At 39.8% G+C, this 17,477-nt stretch overlaps 1 protein-coding gene across 8 annotated transcripts in view; it reads left to right on the top strand.

Moving 5' to 3' along the window:
- SULF1 (sulfatase 1) overlaps nucleotides 1–17,477 on the top strand; it is a 193,190-nt gene that overhangs the window by 83,913 nt on the left and 91,800 nt on the right. For 6 of the 8 annotated variants that reach the window (XM_009213161.4, XM_003902844.4, XM_003902842.4 and 3 more), the window contains 2 exons: nucleotides 14,610–14,682; nucleotides 14,987–15,218. In XM_009213161.4, coding sequence (XP_009211425.2) covers nucleotides 15,047–15,218 — 172 coding nt within the window. In that variant the 5' untranslated portion in view covers nucleotides 14,610–14,682; nucleotides 14,987–15,046. Of the gene's footprint in view, nucleotides 1–12,811; nucleotides 12,826–14,609; nucleotides 14,683–14,986; nucleotides 15,219–17,477 lie in introns of those variants that run through there. The other 2 variants (XM_009213162.2, XM_009213164.4) reach the window with 2 other exon arrangements.

Here is a 17,477-nt window from a genome sequence, read left to right on the forward strand (position 1 = left end):
TGTTTTACTGAGTTCTGAGGGGTCCGCTTCTGTTTGGAAGGTGAAAGGGGGGCTGTACGTGGTGTGTGGCTGCAATACTGATGGCCTGTTTTGTTCTCCCAGGGAGATGCTGTAAGGCACAGTGGCAGATTCACCTGAAGCTCATTTTTGCCCCTCAAAATTTCCCCCCATTAATTTTGCCAGTTTGAAATTCTCTAGACATACAAGATCTTTTAGAGTGAAAATGCACTTCAAGAGAAAATGCAAAAACAGAACACTTACGAAGAAAGATGTTGGTGTGGGGTCGTCCCCGTTCTGCCCTTACTGTGTAATCTTGAACAGATCCCTGAACTTCCCTGAATCTCAGTTTTCTCGTTTAAAAAAAAAAAAAAAAGAGTGAAAATAGTTCCTACTTCATTGGTGTGTGGCTATGATAAACTAATGACTATGAAAGGTCTAATACATGGCACATGCTCAATGGATATTAGCAAAAATTCTTGCTTCTTGATTAAGAGTTGAGTGTCATCCACATCTTGGAAATTGTGGGAAGTTGGAAACTCAGGAGAACAAAAAGAAAAAAGTGGAGTGGTGAGGGATTTTTGTCAGTCAGGGGGCAGAATGGGGCTGTAGGATCTGAGGAATGAAGGAGGAGCTGGCGATAAAATGAGGGGGTGAGGGGAAAAGGGAGCAAAAAGAGAGAAGGAAAGAAGACCAGGCGTGAACCCTTTCGGTTGTGCCAAGGTCCTGGCACTAGTCCACGTGGTGCTGGAAGTTACTCCCTGAAATCAGGCAACTGGAAAACTAGCGCTCCAAAATTGTTTTCCCTTCTCAACCGGGTATCAGACCACGTGTCCCAATTTGGGGTTGCTGTGATAAGAATTGAGGTAGATAAAGTCATTTGGAAGGTTGCAAACATGACCTTGGCCCAATTTCAACCCACTGCACCTGGTCCCTGTGAATCCTGCCCCACTTTTCCAGCTCACTTTGTGTGGCCACATCCCTTTCCCTACTCTTCCACAGTGTGGGACGAAGGATTCAACTCAGCATTCCCAGGAGCACCTAATGTCATGGTGTCTTTCCTATCATGGTGGTTTCATACATTTTTTGGATCATATTGTTTAATCGATTCAAAGTTTGTTTCCTACTGCAGCTACATTCACCTGCCATTGTCTCAAAGAGAAGGCCATAGGTGATGAAAGGCCCACAGGGGGTGATTGGCAGATAAGGCTGAACAGAATTGGTAAACTGAATCAGGGCTTTATGAAAACAAAAGCCAAGTAACTCACTCTGCCTCCTTAATCTCTGGTAATAATTTACCTTAAGATGAAAATTTCAACCTGGGAGTGGTGAACCTATCTTTGAGCTTATTAACAAACTCCAGCGTGGGCCCCTGTTAGAGTCTGTTAGTTCACATATGTCAAGAATTTTGAATTTGAGCAATCTTATTCCTTCAGACATGGAAAGAGATGTTAGCTGGTCATTTGAAAGCCACTCAAAAGAACACTTCTGGATACTTGTTGAAGGAGGTGAAGGTTCTCCCATGGAAAACTCCTTCAGTTGTTGATGCCTAGGATAGACTGTGTGTTGGCATGTTTGCCTTCTTGGCAACTCTGGGAAGGATGATCCTAAATACAGTCCTATCAGCTACAAAATAATTGGCAGTATCATTAATCCTATCTTGTAAATGCTTAGCTGCCTCAGCCCATGCAAAGGTCTGAGGAGTCAGCCTTCATGGAAGAGACTTGCAACACCTGCTTGGCTGGGCTTCACTTTTCCTTTCATTGGTGCTAGTGGATTGTACTGTAGACCAGTACCGTCAGCATCAGCATCACCTGGGAACCGTCAGCATCAGCATCACCTGGGAACTTGCTAGAAATGCAATTTTAAGGCCGGGCATGGTGGCTCACGCCTGTAATCCCAGCACTTTGAGAGGCCAAGGTGGGCAGATCACCAGAGGCCAGGAGTTCAAGACCTACCTGGCCAACATGTTGAAACCTCGTCTCTCCCCAAAATACAAAAATTAGCTGGGCATGGTGGTGTGCGCCTGTAGTCCCAGCTACTCAGGAGGCTGAGGCAGGAGAATCACTTGACCCCAGGAGGTAAAGGTTGCAGTGAGCTGAGATCACGCTACTGCACTCCAGCCTGGGCAACAAGAGTGAAATTCCATCACAAAAAAAAGCAATTTTGGTTGGGCTTGGTGGCTCATGCCTGTAATCCCAGCACTTTGGGAGGCCGAGGCAGGCGGATCACGAGGTCAGGAGATTGAGACCATCCTGGCCAAAATGGTGAAACTCCATCTCTACTAAAAAAATTTTAAAAATTAGCCAGGCGTGGTGTTGGGCGCCTGTAGTCCCAGCTACTCGGGAGGCTGAGGCAGGAGAATGGCGTGAACCCGGGAGGCGGAGCTTGCAGTGAGCCGAGATTGCGCAATTGCACTCCAGCCTAGGTGACAGAGCAAGACTCCATTTGGAAAAAAAAAAAAAAAAAAAGCAATTGTATAGGCCTCATCCCAGAATCAAAAACGCTGGAGTAATTAACAAGACTTCTAGGTGATTCTGATGAACCTCTGCTCCACGTTATGAATTAAGTACTTGAGCCTAGGACCCTTGTTTAAGGGTTGTTCTTCTCTTGCATAGCTCTTTTAAAGTATCCAGTATTCTGAAGTTAGGAGCCATGTGTGGTAAAGATGTTTCTTTTGGGAAGAAAAGCTTCCTCCAAATCTAATTACTAGAAGGAAATCAGTAAGTTGTCAAGGAATTTTTTAAAAAATCAGTACTTGGATTATGACGCTAGCCTGGATCTTCGTCTTTCTTGCCTGGCTTTATTCTCCAATAAAACTAATTAGCAATTTAATTATGCAAATTTTGGAAGATTTCTGATTTGGATTTAGTTCAAGCATGAAAATAGTGGTACATAAGGACATTTTTCTTAGTGAATTTGGAAACCATTGATTTGCAGTAGTCTAGTAGTCAAAATCCCTTTGAGCCAGATGGGCATTAAATATGCTGGCTTGCTATTTGTGTAACTACAGTTTTATAGGATTTATTGATCCAATAGTTAACCAACCAATGGCCAAATTAAAAATAATCCCTTCCAACTCTCTCCCGTAATTACGAGTAAACCACCACGTAGGTATGTTTTGTAAGAGATGATTTAGGAGTTAGATAGAAACAATCTTGAATTATTTAAATCATTTGTTATGTAAAAAAATATATAGAATTGTTTTGTGTGGCTCAGAAGAATAGAGCATGCGTAAGCATCTAGAAGAAAGGGGAAGGCAGATTTTTGTTCAATAAAAGGGAGAATTTCCTAATCTGAAATCTCACCCTAAACTAAACAGGTGGCCTAGTGAGTCCCTTGTTACCTACACAGGGACATTATTCACTGATGAGTGAGAAGTTTTATTCACTAAAGGTTGATGGAGGTGAACTTTAAGATCCTTTTCAGACTTAGAGATTCCACAAGGTGTTTTCCAGAACACCTCCTTCACATTAGCTCTCCAAAGTCAGGCTTGCTAACCTCCTTTCTCATATACCATCTGTCCCCTGAAGCCATGTTCCAAGGAGAAAAAGTAGATGGCCTGCGTGCCAGAGCACTACTTTTGCTGATTTCGCAAAAACAGTTTATTATCATTTACATGCTTCCTTTCATGTGTACTTCAAGCATATGCTGTATGCAAGAGATCCTGCTATGGAGGACCAGACGCATGTCAAATCCAAGCCTTTGTATTTTCATCCCTGATTGAAACTAAATACAGTCATGAAACACAAAGAAAGATCAGAGAGAACCAGCAAATTAACAAAACATCTAGAAGTCCACCAGGGCTGGAGGTCTCGGTAAACTTTAGGAGCCCTGGTAAACTTTGCAGGCAGCCAGACTTAGTATACTTCTATTAATGATGACAGCTATTAATATTTTGAAATTGTCAAATGTTGTTCTATGACACATTTCATAATATTTCACCAGAGCGGGCCAAGGGAATGTTAGACTTCAGATTCACAACTTTATAAAGCATTTTCCAAATAAACCAAGCTCTTCACTATAGTTGGAAAATAGTTGCTATGTTTGGCTAATCCACTCATCAGTAAAAACTGTTTTCGTTTCCCCCCAATTTTTGTGCAAATTTTATATATACCCTAATCAAGAGAACATGAGTGCAGTCTTTATTTTTGTTTTTCCTTAATTAATAAACATCATCTAGCTTCCTTTCCATGCATGATGTTTTAGTAAGCTTGCAAATATTATTAAAGATTGCTTTTCTTTTTGAAGACAGATATTAAAATCAACCCAACCCTGTTGTACTATAATCTATAATATCACATCAGGTTTTAATAAACCTCCTTTTTGCAGCACACATGTGCTTAAGACTTCATGGAAACCAAATCAGCAGAGAGAAGGGATTACTTTAGATGACTTTAAAATATGCATTGTTTGAAATGGCCTCTGGTGACCAGCTTTCATGAATGGCTGGCTTTACGTGTGGGGCCCATCATCTGGCTTAATTATATCAGCTGCTTTGTGTGACAAGTGCTGTTCTTGTGTGTGCTGAGAAATGAAGGTTTAAAACAAAGTAGAGTGTAATGAGTGAGAAAATAAATTCTGGAAGTGGAACACCACTGGGCGTTTGTATGGAAGAATTCTAAGGACTGGTCCACCTATAAACATCTATTTATAAAGACACTCCACAGTGACAGTAAGTGTAAGTTTGCCTTATATGTTCATGGACCTAGATCATAATCTGAGCCTTTTCAGGAAGATTTATTTCACATATAAGATAAGTAACAGCTTAGGATGCTAATGTGGCTCTTAACATTTTCATTCTATAAATTCTTATGCATAAAACTTCATAAAGGTTACTCTTTTGTAACATTAGAGTAAAATGCTAAGTTTTTATTAGCTAAAGTATTTCCCAACTTCTGTCCAGCAAGTAAACTAAGACAGATGTCATAAAGTTTCAAGGCACTACCGATTCATTATTTGAATCTATAAATGTTAGGAAAATTATGGTTTTAGAAATCTCCTGTTGTATCTCTTGAGTTGTTAGTCTTTCTTAAAAAAAAAAAAGAAAAGAAAAGAAATTGGCCAGACGCAGTGGCTCACGCCTGTAATCCCAGCACTTTGGGAGGCCAAGGTGGGTGGATCATCAGAGGTCAGGAGTTCAAGACCAGCCTGGCCAACATAGTGAAACCCCCTCTCTACTAAAAATACAAAAATTAGCTGGGTGTGGTGGTGCACACTTGTAATCCCAGCTACTCAGGAGGCTGAGACAGGAGAATTGCTTGAACCTGGAGGCGGAAGTTGCAGTGAGCCTGGATCACACCACTGCACTCCAGCCCAGGCAACAGAACAAGACTCGATCTCAAAAAAAAAGGAAAAAATAGAAATTTATAAATATCTCTATGTCCAGATAGTGATTTGAAGATAGGAAGGTGAATTTGATTGAATAAGAATATCATAGATTACACTAGTGTCAATGATAACTGACAGGCAATTTTTATTCATTATATCCTTTATTGCTAAGATTAATACAGTAAATTAATTTTCCTAGATGGGCATACTAGTTACTGAGTTTTTTCTACTGTGATATTTTCCAAGATTGCAGACCTGAATTTCACGAGAAATTTAAGTAGGGTTGCTCTTTTTACTTGATAATTGTAAAGCTGTGCTTGTTAGTCATTGAGAGAGGAGTACAGAGCTGAAGGGGACCCAATGTCTGAAGATAGCTCAGGGATTTAGGTACATGGTGAAGATGATTTTGTTATTTAAAGACTGGGAATTATGTATTTAACCATTAGGACAAAAGATCTCAAAACACTATTTCCCAGTACAACTTGTAAAGGACGATTTTTTAAAATATTAATACATAAACTAATCTGAATTTTAAAGTTTCCTTGAAAATGTCTCCAAGCAAAGACATTGGCTTTAATAGGATGTTTGAATTTTTTTTTTTTTTTTTTTTTTTTTGAGACCGAGTCTCACTCTGTCGCCCAGGCTGAAGTGCAGTGGCATGATCTCAGTTCACTGCAAACTCCGCCTTCCAGGTTCAAGCAATTCTCCTGCCTCTGCCTCCCGTGCAACTGGGACTACAGGTGCCAGACACCACACACAGCTAGTTTTTGTATTTTTAGTAGAGACGGGGTTTCACCAAGTTGGTCAGGCTGGTCTCGAACTCCTGACCTTAGGTGATCTGCCCACCTCAGCCTGCCAAAATGCTGGGATTATAGGCGTGAGCCACCGTGCCCGGCTTAAATGTTTGATTTTTTTTTTAAGGTTCTCCTGTAAGTAATACATTTTGGAAAAAATACAGCTAATCTCCATAATTTGCCTTGAGCTAGGAAAGAGAATTTTCTTTTGAAATGCGATTACCTCCTTCACACTGTTTCCCAGAGCTTTCTTTCCTGGTCCTTTCTCTGCTTGTTTCCCCATTCTGCTGTGTTTACCGCCTAGAAGAAGTTAGAGAGCATTATATTGGCAGTGAACTTAATGGCATAGAAAGTAGGCCAGTGGACGGTCGCGGTGGCTAACACCTGTAATCCCAGCACTTTGGGAGGCCAGGACAGGCAGATCACTTGAGGTCAGGAGTTCGAGACCAGCCCGCCAACATGGTGAAACCCCATCTCTATTAAAAATATAAAAATTAGCCAGATGTGGTGGTGTATACCTGTAATCTCAGCCACTCAGGAGGTTGAGACAAGAGAATCACTTGAACCTGGGAGGTGGAGGTTGCAGTGAGCCAAGATCATGCCACTGCACTCCAGCCTGGGCAACAGGTGAGACTCCATCTCAAAAAGGAAGTATGCCAGTGGGGTTCTCTTGACTGCAGCTTCATTTATGTAGTAAAGTCAGGTGTTCCTCTTCCTACATATGACTGCGAGATAGTATTTCAAGAAATGATTTTCAGACGGTATATTTATGTTTCGAAACCATTTCTCATAGTATGAGATAGTGTTTCCAGAAATGCTTTCGAAACATAAATATACCATCTAATTGTCTTTTTTAAAATATTTACTTCAACTTAAACGTATCTCGAGAATTGTGGAACTTTAAAAAATTTGCATTGTGCCAGATTATGTACATCAGGAAAACAGACTAAAATGAAACATGTATAAAAAATCCCCGAATCTGTCGAAAGTATATTTTTAGTACCTAAGAATGATTGAACTTTATACTGTGAGAAAGATTGTTTCTTCGTTACTTGAGATATGTGTCTGTGTGTGGGTACGTATATTTATACACATATCTTAAGTATGTGTGTGGGCATACACGTGTGTGTGTGTGTGTGTGTGGTGTGTGTGTGTGTAGAGAAAGAGAAAGACATAGGGTACTAATGAAACATAAAGTTTGTGGCATAGACATTAGTGCTCAGCAAACACTTTGGTCTGCTAAATTTTCCAATGCCCTTGCAGTTGAGTGGGGCCACATGACTAATCACATCCAATGAAATGTTAGAAGTGAACTCGGTCACTTTCAGGTTGAAGCCCTGAAAAGCTCCTGCAAAATTCTTGAGCTTATTTTTCCCTTGCTTCTTGGTCTACTTATTGCAGCAACAGGACAACACTGCCCCCATCAGTGTGCATCCATGTATGGCTGGGCAGAGCAGAGCTCTGTGCCATCCTGTGTGTGACTTGCAGTACCAGTGACAAATATGCTTTTATCATATTTGGAATTTCTTTGTTATTGCAACAAACTACTTCTGCTGACTAATGCAGTATCTCAAGATACTTCTGTACAAATAAACTATAAATGTATAAAACCAAAGGCCAATTTAATGAAATTTAATGTAATAAATTATATATTTTAAGACATAGCTAAGATGCCCAAGATCACATTCTAGTTCTTTTTAACAATATTGTTGTCCTTCCACCAAACCCACTTTATTTTTTTTCATCAACTTTTATTTTAAGTCCAGGGGTACATATACAGGATGTGCAGGTTTGTTACATAGGTAAATGTGTGTCGTGGTGGCTCGCTGCACATGTTATCCCTTTATCTAGGTGTTAAGCCCAGCATCCATTAGCTATTCTTCCTGATGCTCTCCCTCCCCCAACCCTAAAAACCCCTCAACAGGCCTTAGCATATGCTGTTCCCCCACATATGTCCATGTGTTCTCATCATTCACCTCCCACCTATAAGTGAGAACATGTGCTGTTTGGTTTTCTGTTCCTGTGTTAGTTTGCTGAGGATAATGGCTTCCAAGTTCATCCATGTTCCTGCAAAGGACATGATCTCATTCCTTTTTATGGCTGCATAGTATTTCATACAAATCCACTTTAACTGAAGTTTCCATTGCCTCTTCTTTTGGAATTCCAGTTGTCTCTTTGTTCTCATTCTCTTGGATCTCACTGCCACTGTTGAAACCATTGATCATTTGGACCACAATTGGTCACCAATGACCATTATTAGTCCCTTTAGACACTTTGTAACATATGCTTCAGGAATATTGAGTTCTTCCGGTGGTTTTCATAATATCTAGATCAGTTTGTTTTCCTTTGTCTTGTTCATTTCATCTGAAAGAAGCTGGACAAATTTTAATTTGGACTTTATGCATTCTCTAAAATGCCCTTCAGAAGCTTGATTTTATATGGTTTTAGTTCCTCCTTTTATGAGGCAGAGTCTCAAAGGTACATTTCTCACGTCATCCTTCTCACTCTTCAACTCTCACTTAATCCTTCTCAATCTTCTACTCCATCTATTTTCTTCCTCCCTGAGAAGACAGAGAGAAAAACCTAGAAAACTTAAGTTTATTTATTTCTATGTTTTGTAATGCAACCAATTATTGAAAAAAATCAATATATACATGAATTCAGCCAAAAAATAAAACCTGTCCCCCTCCCTCCCCATACACCAGGGATAAACATAACTCACCGCTGTGTGAATAGATGACTTTTGAAGATTCCTTCCAATTTCAAGATTCACAGTGTTGGGTGGGAGGAGGAGAGGAGAAAGGAAGATCTCATGATTTAGCCAAATATTTCCCCACAGGTGCTCCAGGTCACAGGCATACACTTTTCAGCCGTCATTGTTTGTTGGAAGAGGATTTATTATTCGAGGAGAATAAAAGTGTTACTACACCAGGAGGGGATGATTGTCTATCTTCTTTGCTTGGAGTTGTAATAAATTAGACCAGGAAACAGGCTTTCTGGAGATTAACAGTAGGTGAACTTTGCCAGCTATGGGGTTGTTAAAAGAAGAAATTAACTTCTTCGTGGATTCACATATATTATAAAGAAGATAGCACATCCTGAAGGCTTACTCTAAAGAAAAGAAGTAATCTCTGGGAGACTCAAAAGCCAAAATTAATGAGAAAGGGCCATGTTAACTGATCCTAAGAAATGTATGTAGACAGTAATGTGGGATGGGAGGATGAGATGTGGGTACCAGCTTCTTGCTGGCCTAATTCTACTTTGCTTGCCTCTGACAATAATCTAAGTGTGTTCTGGCTAAATTCACCTTCACATAACTGCATAATCTCCCCTGCCCCTGCTGTTTCAACTGGTTATGGTGTCCCTTTTTTCTCTGGCCTAACTATAAAGTGCCATTGCTTTGTACTAGAAATAATTATTTTGCCCCATCCTAGAGAGGTTTTTTTCTGTGGCAAGTGGGTTGTTCTGACCCTGTCCCTTGTATACTTTAGCTGTGTGGGCATTCATTTGTAAAATTTTATGTTATCCTTGGGGAATAAAAAAACACAGAATTTTATCACTCATCAACAACTTTTATCTGAGACCAGGCATTTAGAACTGAGGACAGTTTCAAGGATTTAAGGAAAAAAAGTAAATGAGAAGCTTGTGACTAGGGCCAGACCTAGAGCCTTAAATGTGAGAGTCTGGGCTTAACTATAGAACAAGGTACACTATAAGTCAGCAATTCTCAAACCCTTTGGTTGGGCTCAGTATCCCTTTATATAATTAAAATTTATTGAAGACTCTTGCCCCAACAGTTTTTATGTGGATTTTAATTATTAATACTTAGAAGTGAAAACTGATAAAATTTTAAAATATTTGATTCTTTTGAAAATAATGAATCTATTATATGTTAACCTAAATGATATATTTTATTTAAAAAACTATATTTTCCAAACAAAAGAAATTGTGAATAAATTATGAATTCGTTTTACATTTTTGCAAATGTCTTTAATGTTTATCTGAAAAGAAGAAAGTCGAATTCTTATTTCTGCTTCTACATTCAATCTGTTGAAATACATTGTTCTGGCTGAAGTACAGTAATAAAATCCAGACTGACATGAATAAGTAGTTGGAAAGGTAGAAGCATTTTAATAGCTTTTTCAGATACTTGTGGATATTCTTTGATACTACAACAAAACTTGGCAAGTGATAATTCATTAAAGGTTAGTTGTGTTAAGAAATCTGAAACCATATCAATGAACTTTTCATTCTGTTACAATAGAATCCAGTGGTCATCTTGTACTTTGAATGAATATTTTACTCATGTAAGATTTTATAGCACTGTGATCATTTGGGAAATTTAGTTCACTGAACTATGCAAATATTCTAAATGTTGACTCATTTCATTTTACAATATCAAAAAATAACATTTGTTAACATCACTATCATTGTCATCAGAAAAAGTTACTTATTGGAAGTCTGCCAAGTGGAGTATACAAGCTTTCCAAAATTCTAATTTTAGCTTGAAAGGTAGATTTCTATCATTGGTAACAAACACTGTCAATTGTTTCCCTTGAAATGATAGGCTTATTTCATTCATTATTTGGTAAAATGTCTGCCAAATATCCAAGTCCAAAAAAATTATTTTAAGTAGTGTTTCATTTTTTTTGTTTAAAGCCACTTTAGCTTGCAGCTCAGCCACCCTCATGCCTTTCCTCAAGACAGCCATCATACTCCCCCAGCCAACAAGGGATTTTGAGTGAACCTCCTATCTCAAAAAACAGAACAGTGAAAAGAAAACATGTGCACTCAAGGTCACGGTTTCATAAAATTAGTGATTTTACTGCCTCATCTTAATGAAGCTGGATTTTTTTGTTGTTTTTGTTTTTTTGTTTGTTTGTTTTTACTATATGTGAAGCTTTTATCATTCATGCTAAGACAAAAGCGGAAAGTGGCTCTACGTACCATTGCTCTTACATCATCTGTAGAAATGTCAGCACAGTGAAGAAAGCAAATAATGTGTCAGTATTCTTATCAAAATAGTTCTGACCTCATGAACCTCCCAAAAGGGTCACAGGGTCCCCCAAAAGTCCCAAACTATACTTTGCTGCTGTAGACAAAAGCAGGGTGCTGTTGATGTATTGGCCACCATCCCCTCTAGAGACCTAGCACCAAACTGCCCAGCCAAAGGGGGGATTGGGGAAGACAGAGATCCCCTTAAACCTTTGGGAGCAACAGGGCTTGAGTTTAGATTGGGGTATTGCGGGACAAACATATGTGACCTAAACTTTCTATCCAGTTGGCTGGACATCTTTCCAGTCTTTTTTTGTTTTTCTTTTTCTTTTACGTGTGACTTGAAACATTTATTGCCACTTTTATAATTTGGCTTGACCACCCTAAACAAAGTCCTATAAACTTTCCACACCAATTGGCCATAACTACAACTGCTGTTGTCATTTTATGGGTTGGAGTAAAAGCAGCTTATATCCTGGTCTTGATCAGTGAAGAATAAAACACTGTTCTTCAAACTCACTTTGTATGTGTGAGAAAAACCTTTCTACATTTCTTTCATTTTCTACTCTTTCTCAAGACCAATTGCTAGTCTCTAAGGACTCTTGTTGTCCACCACAAAGTATCCAATTCAAACATTGCATCCTTGTCTCTTCTGTCAAGCTCTGCATTTTGTCTGTCAAGATTTTTTTCCTTTCTTTACTTCTTTTCCTTCTGGAGCTGGAAACCAGGCAGTAAGAGGATGACAGGCTTTGAAAGGTCATTTTCGAATAAAGAATTGTCTGTGTGCAGTGTTTCTAGAATGGCATGTTTTGTGTGTTTTCGTGAAGGAAGATGAGATGAAAGAGAGAGAGGACTCTTGCTGGCCAGACTAGGTGAAAAATTCAATTTTCTTGACCACTTAATGTATATCCTTGTAGGTACGAATTCCCTGAATTGAATGGTGGTGGTCGTGGGGGAAGCTGACCAAAGGGTCCAAAGTTCTAGTGAGACAGGAGGAATAAATTTTTAAGATCTGTTGCCCAGCAAGGTGACCACAGTTAAAAACAATGAATTAATCGTATGTTTCAAAAATGCTAACAGAGTAGATTCTTCAATGTTCTCACTACAAAAAAAAAAAAAAATGATAAGCATGTGAGGAGATAGACTGTTAATTAGCTTGATATAATCATTCCACAAAGTACACATATATCAAAACATCAAATTGAACCCCGTAAATATATATAATTATCATTTGTCAATAAAAATAAAAAATTTTAGTTAAAAAAATAAGATAAACCGTGGCAGAAAATAATGTAGATCTTTTCTGCACTTTTCATTCACCAGAAGGGAAGTTCGCTTCGTAGGAAAAAACCACTCTCTCTTTTCCATATTAGGAAATGATTTTTGATGTAGTTTACACAAAGGTATCATTAAAGCTAATTTGCTTTTTCCTAAAGGAAGAAGTAAAGTAAATAAGATAAAGAAAAGAATAACTAGCAGTGTTGATTGGGTTCCAGCAAAGGTTATCAGCATCTGAATTGTCAAGAACTTCCAGTTTCTCGTGTTGCTGATTATTTAAACTCAAATGCCACTGTTTGTCTAATGCAGTGAGCCTGAAATTGTTCCCCCCGGGTTGCTACTGTCAGCAGAGGTTGGTTTACACTATAGTGGGTGCACAAACGCCGTCTTCACAAACTCTCCCTTCACACACCTCTGCAGGCTTTGAGAGGTGAGCAAAGTTTTACTACTTAAAGAACCAACCTCTTAAGAAATTTCTATATTTAACTATTTAGCCTGACCCATGCTTTGTGAGAACAAGCCATTGTTTGTCATTTTATTCCTTTAGTTTTCCTGTCCCTTCGTGCCTGTATCAAGTGTCTCACGATTTAAAACAAATGAACAGAAGTCAAACAGTCAGTGCAGAATAATTGCAGGCTTTCAGTGTTCGGCATGCACAGCAATCACTGTGGAATCACCCTGAGTTATTAAGAAGAAAGCACCAAATCTTACATTAGTGACTTCTACAGAGCTCCATTACCAATTGGAGCTGGCTTGTGTGTTGCAGATAATGTAGTCAGGACTGCCTGGCTGCAGACACTAGAGTTTTGTTTAAAAACCTATTTCTTTTTGTCTCTTTCTCTCTCCTGCAGTATAATTACAGGCTGCAGAGTGAAAAGCATTAGAACTGTTTACAAAACAGCTCATAAAGTTTAAAATATGTGTGTGTTTGTGTAAAACAAAATAATGTATATGGTATCCAGTCTTTCTTCTTTCACTACCCCCTGTCACCCTCCAGAATTAAGGGCATGAAGTTGAGAGATGGAGCCCTTTCCTCCTGCTATGCGATGCTTACACTTAATTAGTTATGCCTACTTATCCAATGCCAGTTTATTGTTGCAGATCAAAATACAGATTCTCAGGTGTATGGGGACTGAGTGACTGATGAAACAGACTGCTATCTAATTAATTTTAGGGCAGCCTAAATTCCCATAAAGTTGTTCCCTCATGACATATGAGACAAAGATTTTATTTTTTTAATGAGCCCTTTGCTATCTTTCCAAGAGAAAAGCTTTCAGCAGGTTAGTGTTCCAAAGTGAGAGGGGCATTTTTCCAACCCTTTCAAAAGCCTCCTTCTGTGCAGCTTTGCAAAGATTTTGCAGCTCGCCCTTCTGGATTTTATTTATTTATTTTTTAATGTGGAAGGGTAGCCGCTAACTCCAGCCTCAGGGCCAATCAATCGTTTTGCTTCGCAGGTTTAAGATCTGCAGCAAAGCGAAACCCCTGTGCTATCTGTGCCTTACCGGTCTCGCCAGCAGTAAGCCTGGTGATTGACAATCAAAAGGGTGTTCTGTCCACTTAGGTGCCGGCACAAGCTGAGGACAGGGGAACCAGCCTTGCACGGAGGAAGCACCTTTTCCTTCTGGTGATTGATTGATGGGGGACAGTGAGGAGGTTTTCAGAGGCTGGAAAAAATTGTCCCAGTCACTTACTATGAAGTCTTTGTCAGCAGAAAAGACTCTCCTGGGTAGTGAATGATATAATGCAGATGACAAATGACAGGTGTGGCGTGTGTTTCGTTCTGCTTGCTAGGTACTCAGTATCACACGCAGGTGAGTCAGCGCTCCCCAACAGGCCCCTTGCGCCATCTGCTTCCCACATGCAAACACTCGTTCCCAACGCTCTGTTGTTTCCCTGGCACTGCTGGCTCTTCCTAATCGATCGTCAGCTCTGTTGGGGATGTGTAAAGTACTGTCAGAGTGTGAGCAGGGCGATACCTTACCACCCTTTTATGGAGCTGATTATGAAATGAAGATAGCATTTGAGTCATTTGTTAGCAGTTCTGCAGTTCTGAAAGTTGTTTCCTTCTGTTCCTCCCTTTTGGAGCACAGAAGAAAAAATATATATAATATATACACATATAATATGCTGTTGCAAGAGACTACTTCAGATCGAAAATCTGTTTTTAAAATCGTTGACTGATATTTCCTTTGTATTTTTTTCTCCTCCTTCCAGGACCCTATCTGCAGATGTTCTGAATACCTCTGAGAATAGAAATTGATTATTCAACCAGGATACCTAATTCAAGGTATTAGCTCTTGTCAGAAAGCTTTTACATTTGAGCTCTGTGTTGGAAATTCTATTTTGGCAATGAATTGAAATAGGAAAAGTTGGAATGAGAATAAAGGACAAAAGTGAATTTGCAAAATAATCAAGTGCTTAAAAAACTACCCAGCGCTTGTGAGGGTTTGCTATTTCTGACTCATGTACAACCCTGTCTCTGCCAGCTTATGTGCCAATACTGACTTATTTGTAGCCCTTTTTCTGCAACTGTGCTTGGAGTTTGGATTTCATTTTAGTCTCACCGTCTCCGTTTTTCTCTGACTGCCCAGAACTCCAGAAATCAGGAGACGGAGACATTTTGTCAGTTTTGCAACATTGGACCAAATACAATGAAGTATTCTTGCTGTGCTCTGGTTTTGGCTGTCCTGGGCACAGAATTGCTGGGAAGCCTCTGTTCGACTGTCAGATCCCCGAGGTTCAGAGGACGGATACAGCAGGAACGAAAAAACATTCGACCCAACATTATTCTTGTGCTTACCGATGATCAAGATGTGGAGCTGGGTGAGACACTGGACTCTTCACTTGCTAGTCTCTTTTGTTCAGATGCTTTATGGAGTCACAGGATTATCAGTAGACATTTTGAGGTTTTGCACTTAATTATTGCACCTTAACCAACATCCTAGTTTATGCAATGAACTTGTATTGATCATAAGGCATTTGGTTTGTGTTTCAGCATTACTTTTCTGATGTTATACTTTTGAAATGGTCGGGGAAGGCGCCTGGGGGAGTAGGATGATGGAGGAAGAGGGTCAGCACTGAAGATTGTAGAAGTAAAGGATTGAAAACCCTCCGTTAAGAAATTGTAAAAATACTTGGGCAAAGTTGTTTCAGAGAGTATGAGGATGTGACTGTAATTCTATGCAATGGATATGAATATAGACTGTACTAAAGGAACTTTCAGTGGTTATTATTATTAGAATGGATTACTTATTCACAGTTTGTCATAGAAATCATTAGGTAATTGAAAGTTGCAGTGTTCTATATGTCTTTTGGTAGAGATTTCACTTACTACTATCTTAGATATGATGCTTTTTTAATTAGCTTGCCTAGGCTAATTGTAGAGCACCCAGAAAGCTTGCCAAAATCTAGTGATTCTAACTTACCGTTTGTATCATCTGATTGGGTTTCTTATCTTCTCACCGTCTTCAATGGTCCAGCCCTAGGGTCTTGTTCATAAGCCGAGGGCCAATTCTTCTAGTGCAGCTAGTGCAAGGCAGATAGAAAGCTTGCCCCTACAAGATGTCACTACCACTCCTCAGTTCCTTTCCTGAACTCAAATTCCTTGCTCTCAGGCATCACCCAGCTGTGCTTAGCCATCACATTCAACCTGACTCCGAGTCGAATCTTCTAGCAGAGCATGCTGGGCTTCTTTACAGAGCTCCTGCGGCTCGGGTTCTTGAGGATAAAACTCTCCATGCTGGCACTTGATCTCCATGGAAGGGGACTTTGGTTTCCCACTTGAAACCAAAAAGTGGGACCCCAGTAAAGTTAATTCCTTGGGTTCAGCTGGAAGCAAATGCGCTAAAAAGCCAGCAGAGGTCATTATTGTTGAAGTTGGTTTGCAGAGTCAACCCACCCTTTTTTTTTTTTTAACAAGGGTATTGATTTTCAGGCGACAGGCCAGAATGAAAGGTGTCACAGGTACATGAGTCTGTATTTAGCATATATGATGTTAGTATGCATGTAAGCGATGGTTTAAATGTTTTCATTCACTTACAGAGCAAGTAATTTTAGCTTTTTCAGAGCCTTGTGGGTCCATTTCAAGTTAGTTTAGTACCTATTATGTTAATAGCACAGTCTCTGCATGAGGATTGCAGTGTTAAACATATCCTTGCCCTCTGCTTGACCTGACACCTGAACTCACCTTCCTTAACATCTCACCCATTCATTGCTTTTGCTACAGCTGAGATCTCTGGATCTTCTCATCTCTCCCAGTTTTTCCCTCACCAGTTTGTCACCTGGCCTGCCTGCCTTCTCTAGTCTTAGCCTCTCTTGCCCACCCTTCCCTCCATTGCCAGAGTTATCTTTCAAGTATCCATCTGATCAGATCACTTTTCTGCTTAAGTCCCTTCTGCGGTTTCCCTTTGCCACGAGATTAAGCCCCTCTCCTATGTGGGCAAATGAGTTCTGAGCCATGCGGCCCCTACCTGTCCCCAAGTCTGTTTCCCTTTCCCCCACTTTCACTCTGTACCTCATAAACACAATTGCCGTCTCCCCAAAGGTGTCTGGTGGCTTCACCCCCATTGCCTCTATCCATGCCTTTGCGCATCTCGTCCCCTCTGCCTTTTCCTCGTTCTCCAACTGGAGAAACCCTACCTGTTCTTCATAACCCAGTTCATGTCATGGGTTTGGTGTTCCCAAACCAAAACCACCCTCCCCTCCCGCAGCATTGATGGAACTTTCCTTTGCACCCCGAGAACATGACTCCAGCATGGTGCTCATTCCACCATGCCCCTCCATGCCTGTCCCTTCCACTTGACCAAGATCAACCAGAGAGCAAGGGTGTGTTTTATGCTGCACTCCTCATGCACTCCTAGTGTCTGGGAATATAGTGGGCACTAAACTAACTTGAAATGGGCCCATAAGGCTCTAAACAAGCTAAAATTCCCCGAAATAAATATTAAGTATTCATCACGATCTACCTCTTCAATATTCAGCACTGTCTTTAAAATATATTAAGAAATTGCTCATAACTTTATTTTTTAACAGAATTCAAATTTTCAGCCTTGTCTTATAGTTCATTTATTCATCCAGTAAATA

This window comes from Papio anubis, chromosome 8 (assembly GCF_008728515.1).
Source record: "Papio anubis isolate 15944 chromosome 8, Panubis1.0, whole genome shotgun sequence".
NCBI classification, from domain to species: domain Eukaryota; kingdom Metazoa; phylum Chordata; class Mammalia; order Primates; family Cercopithecidae; genus Papio; species Papio anubis.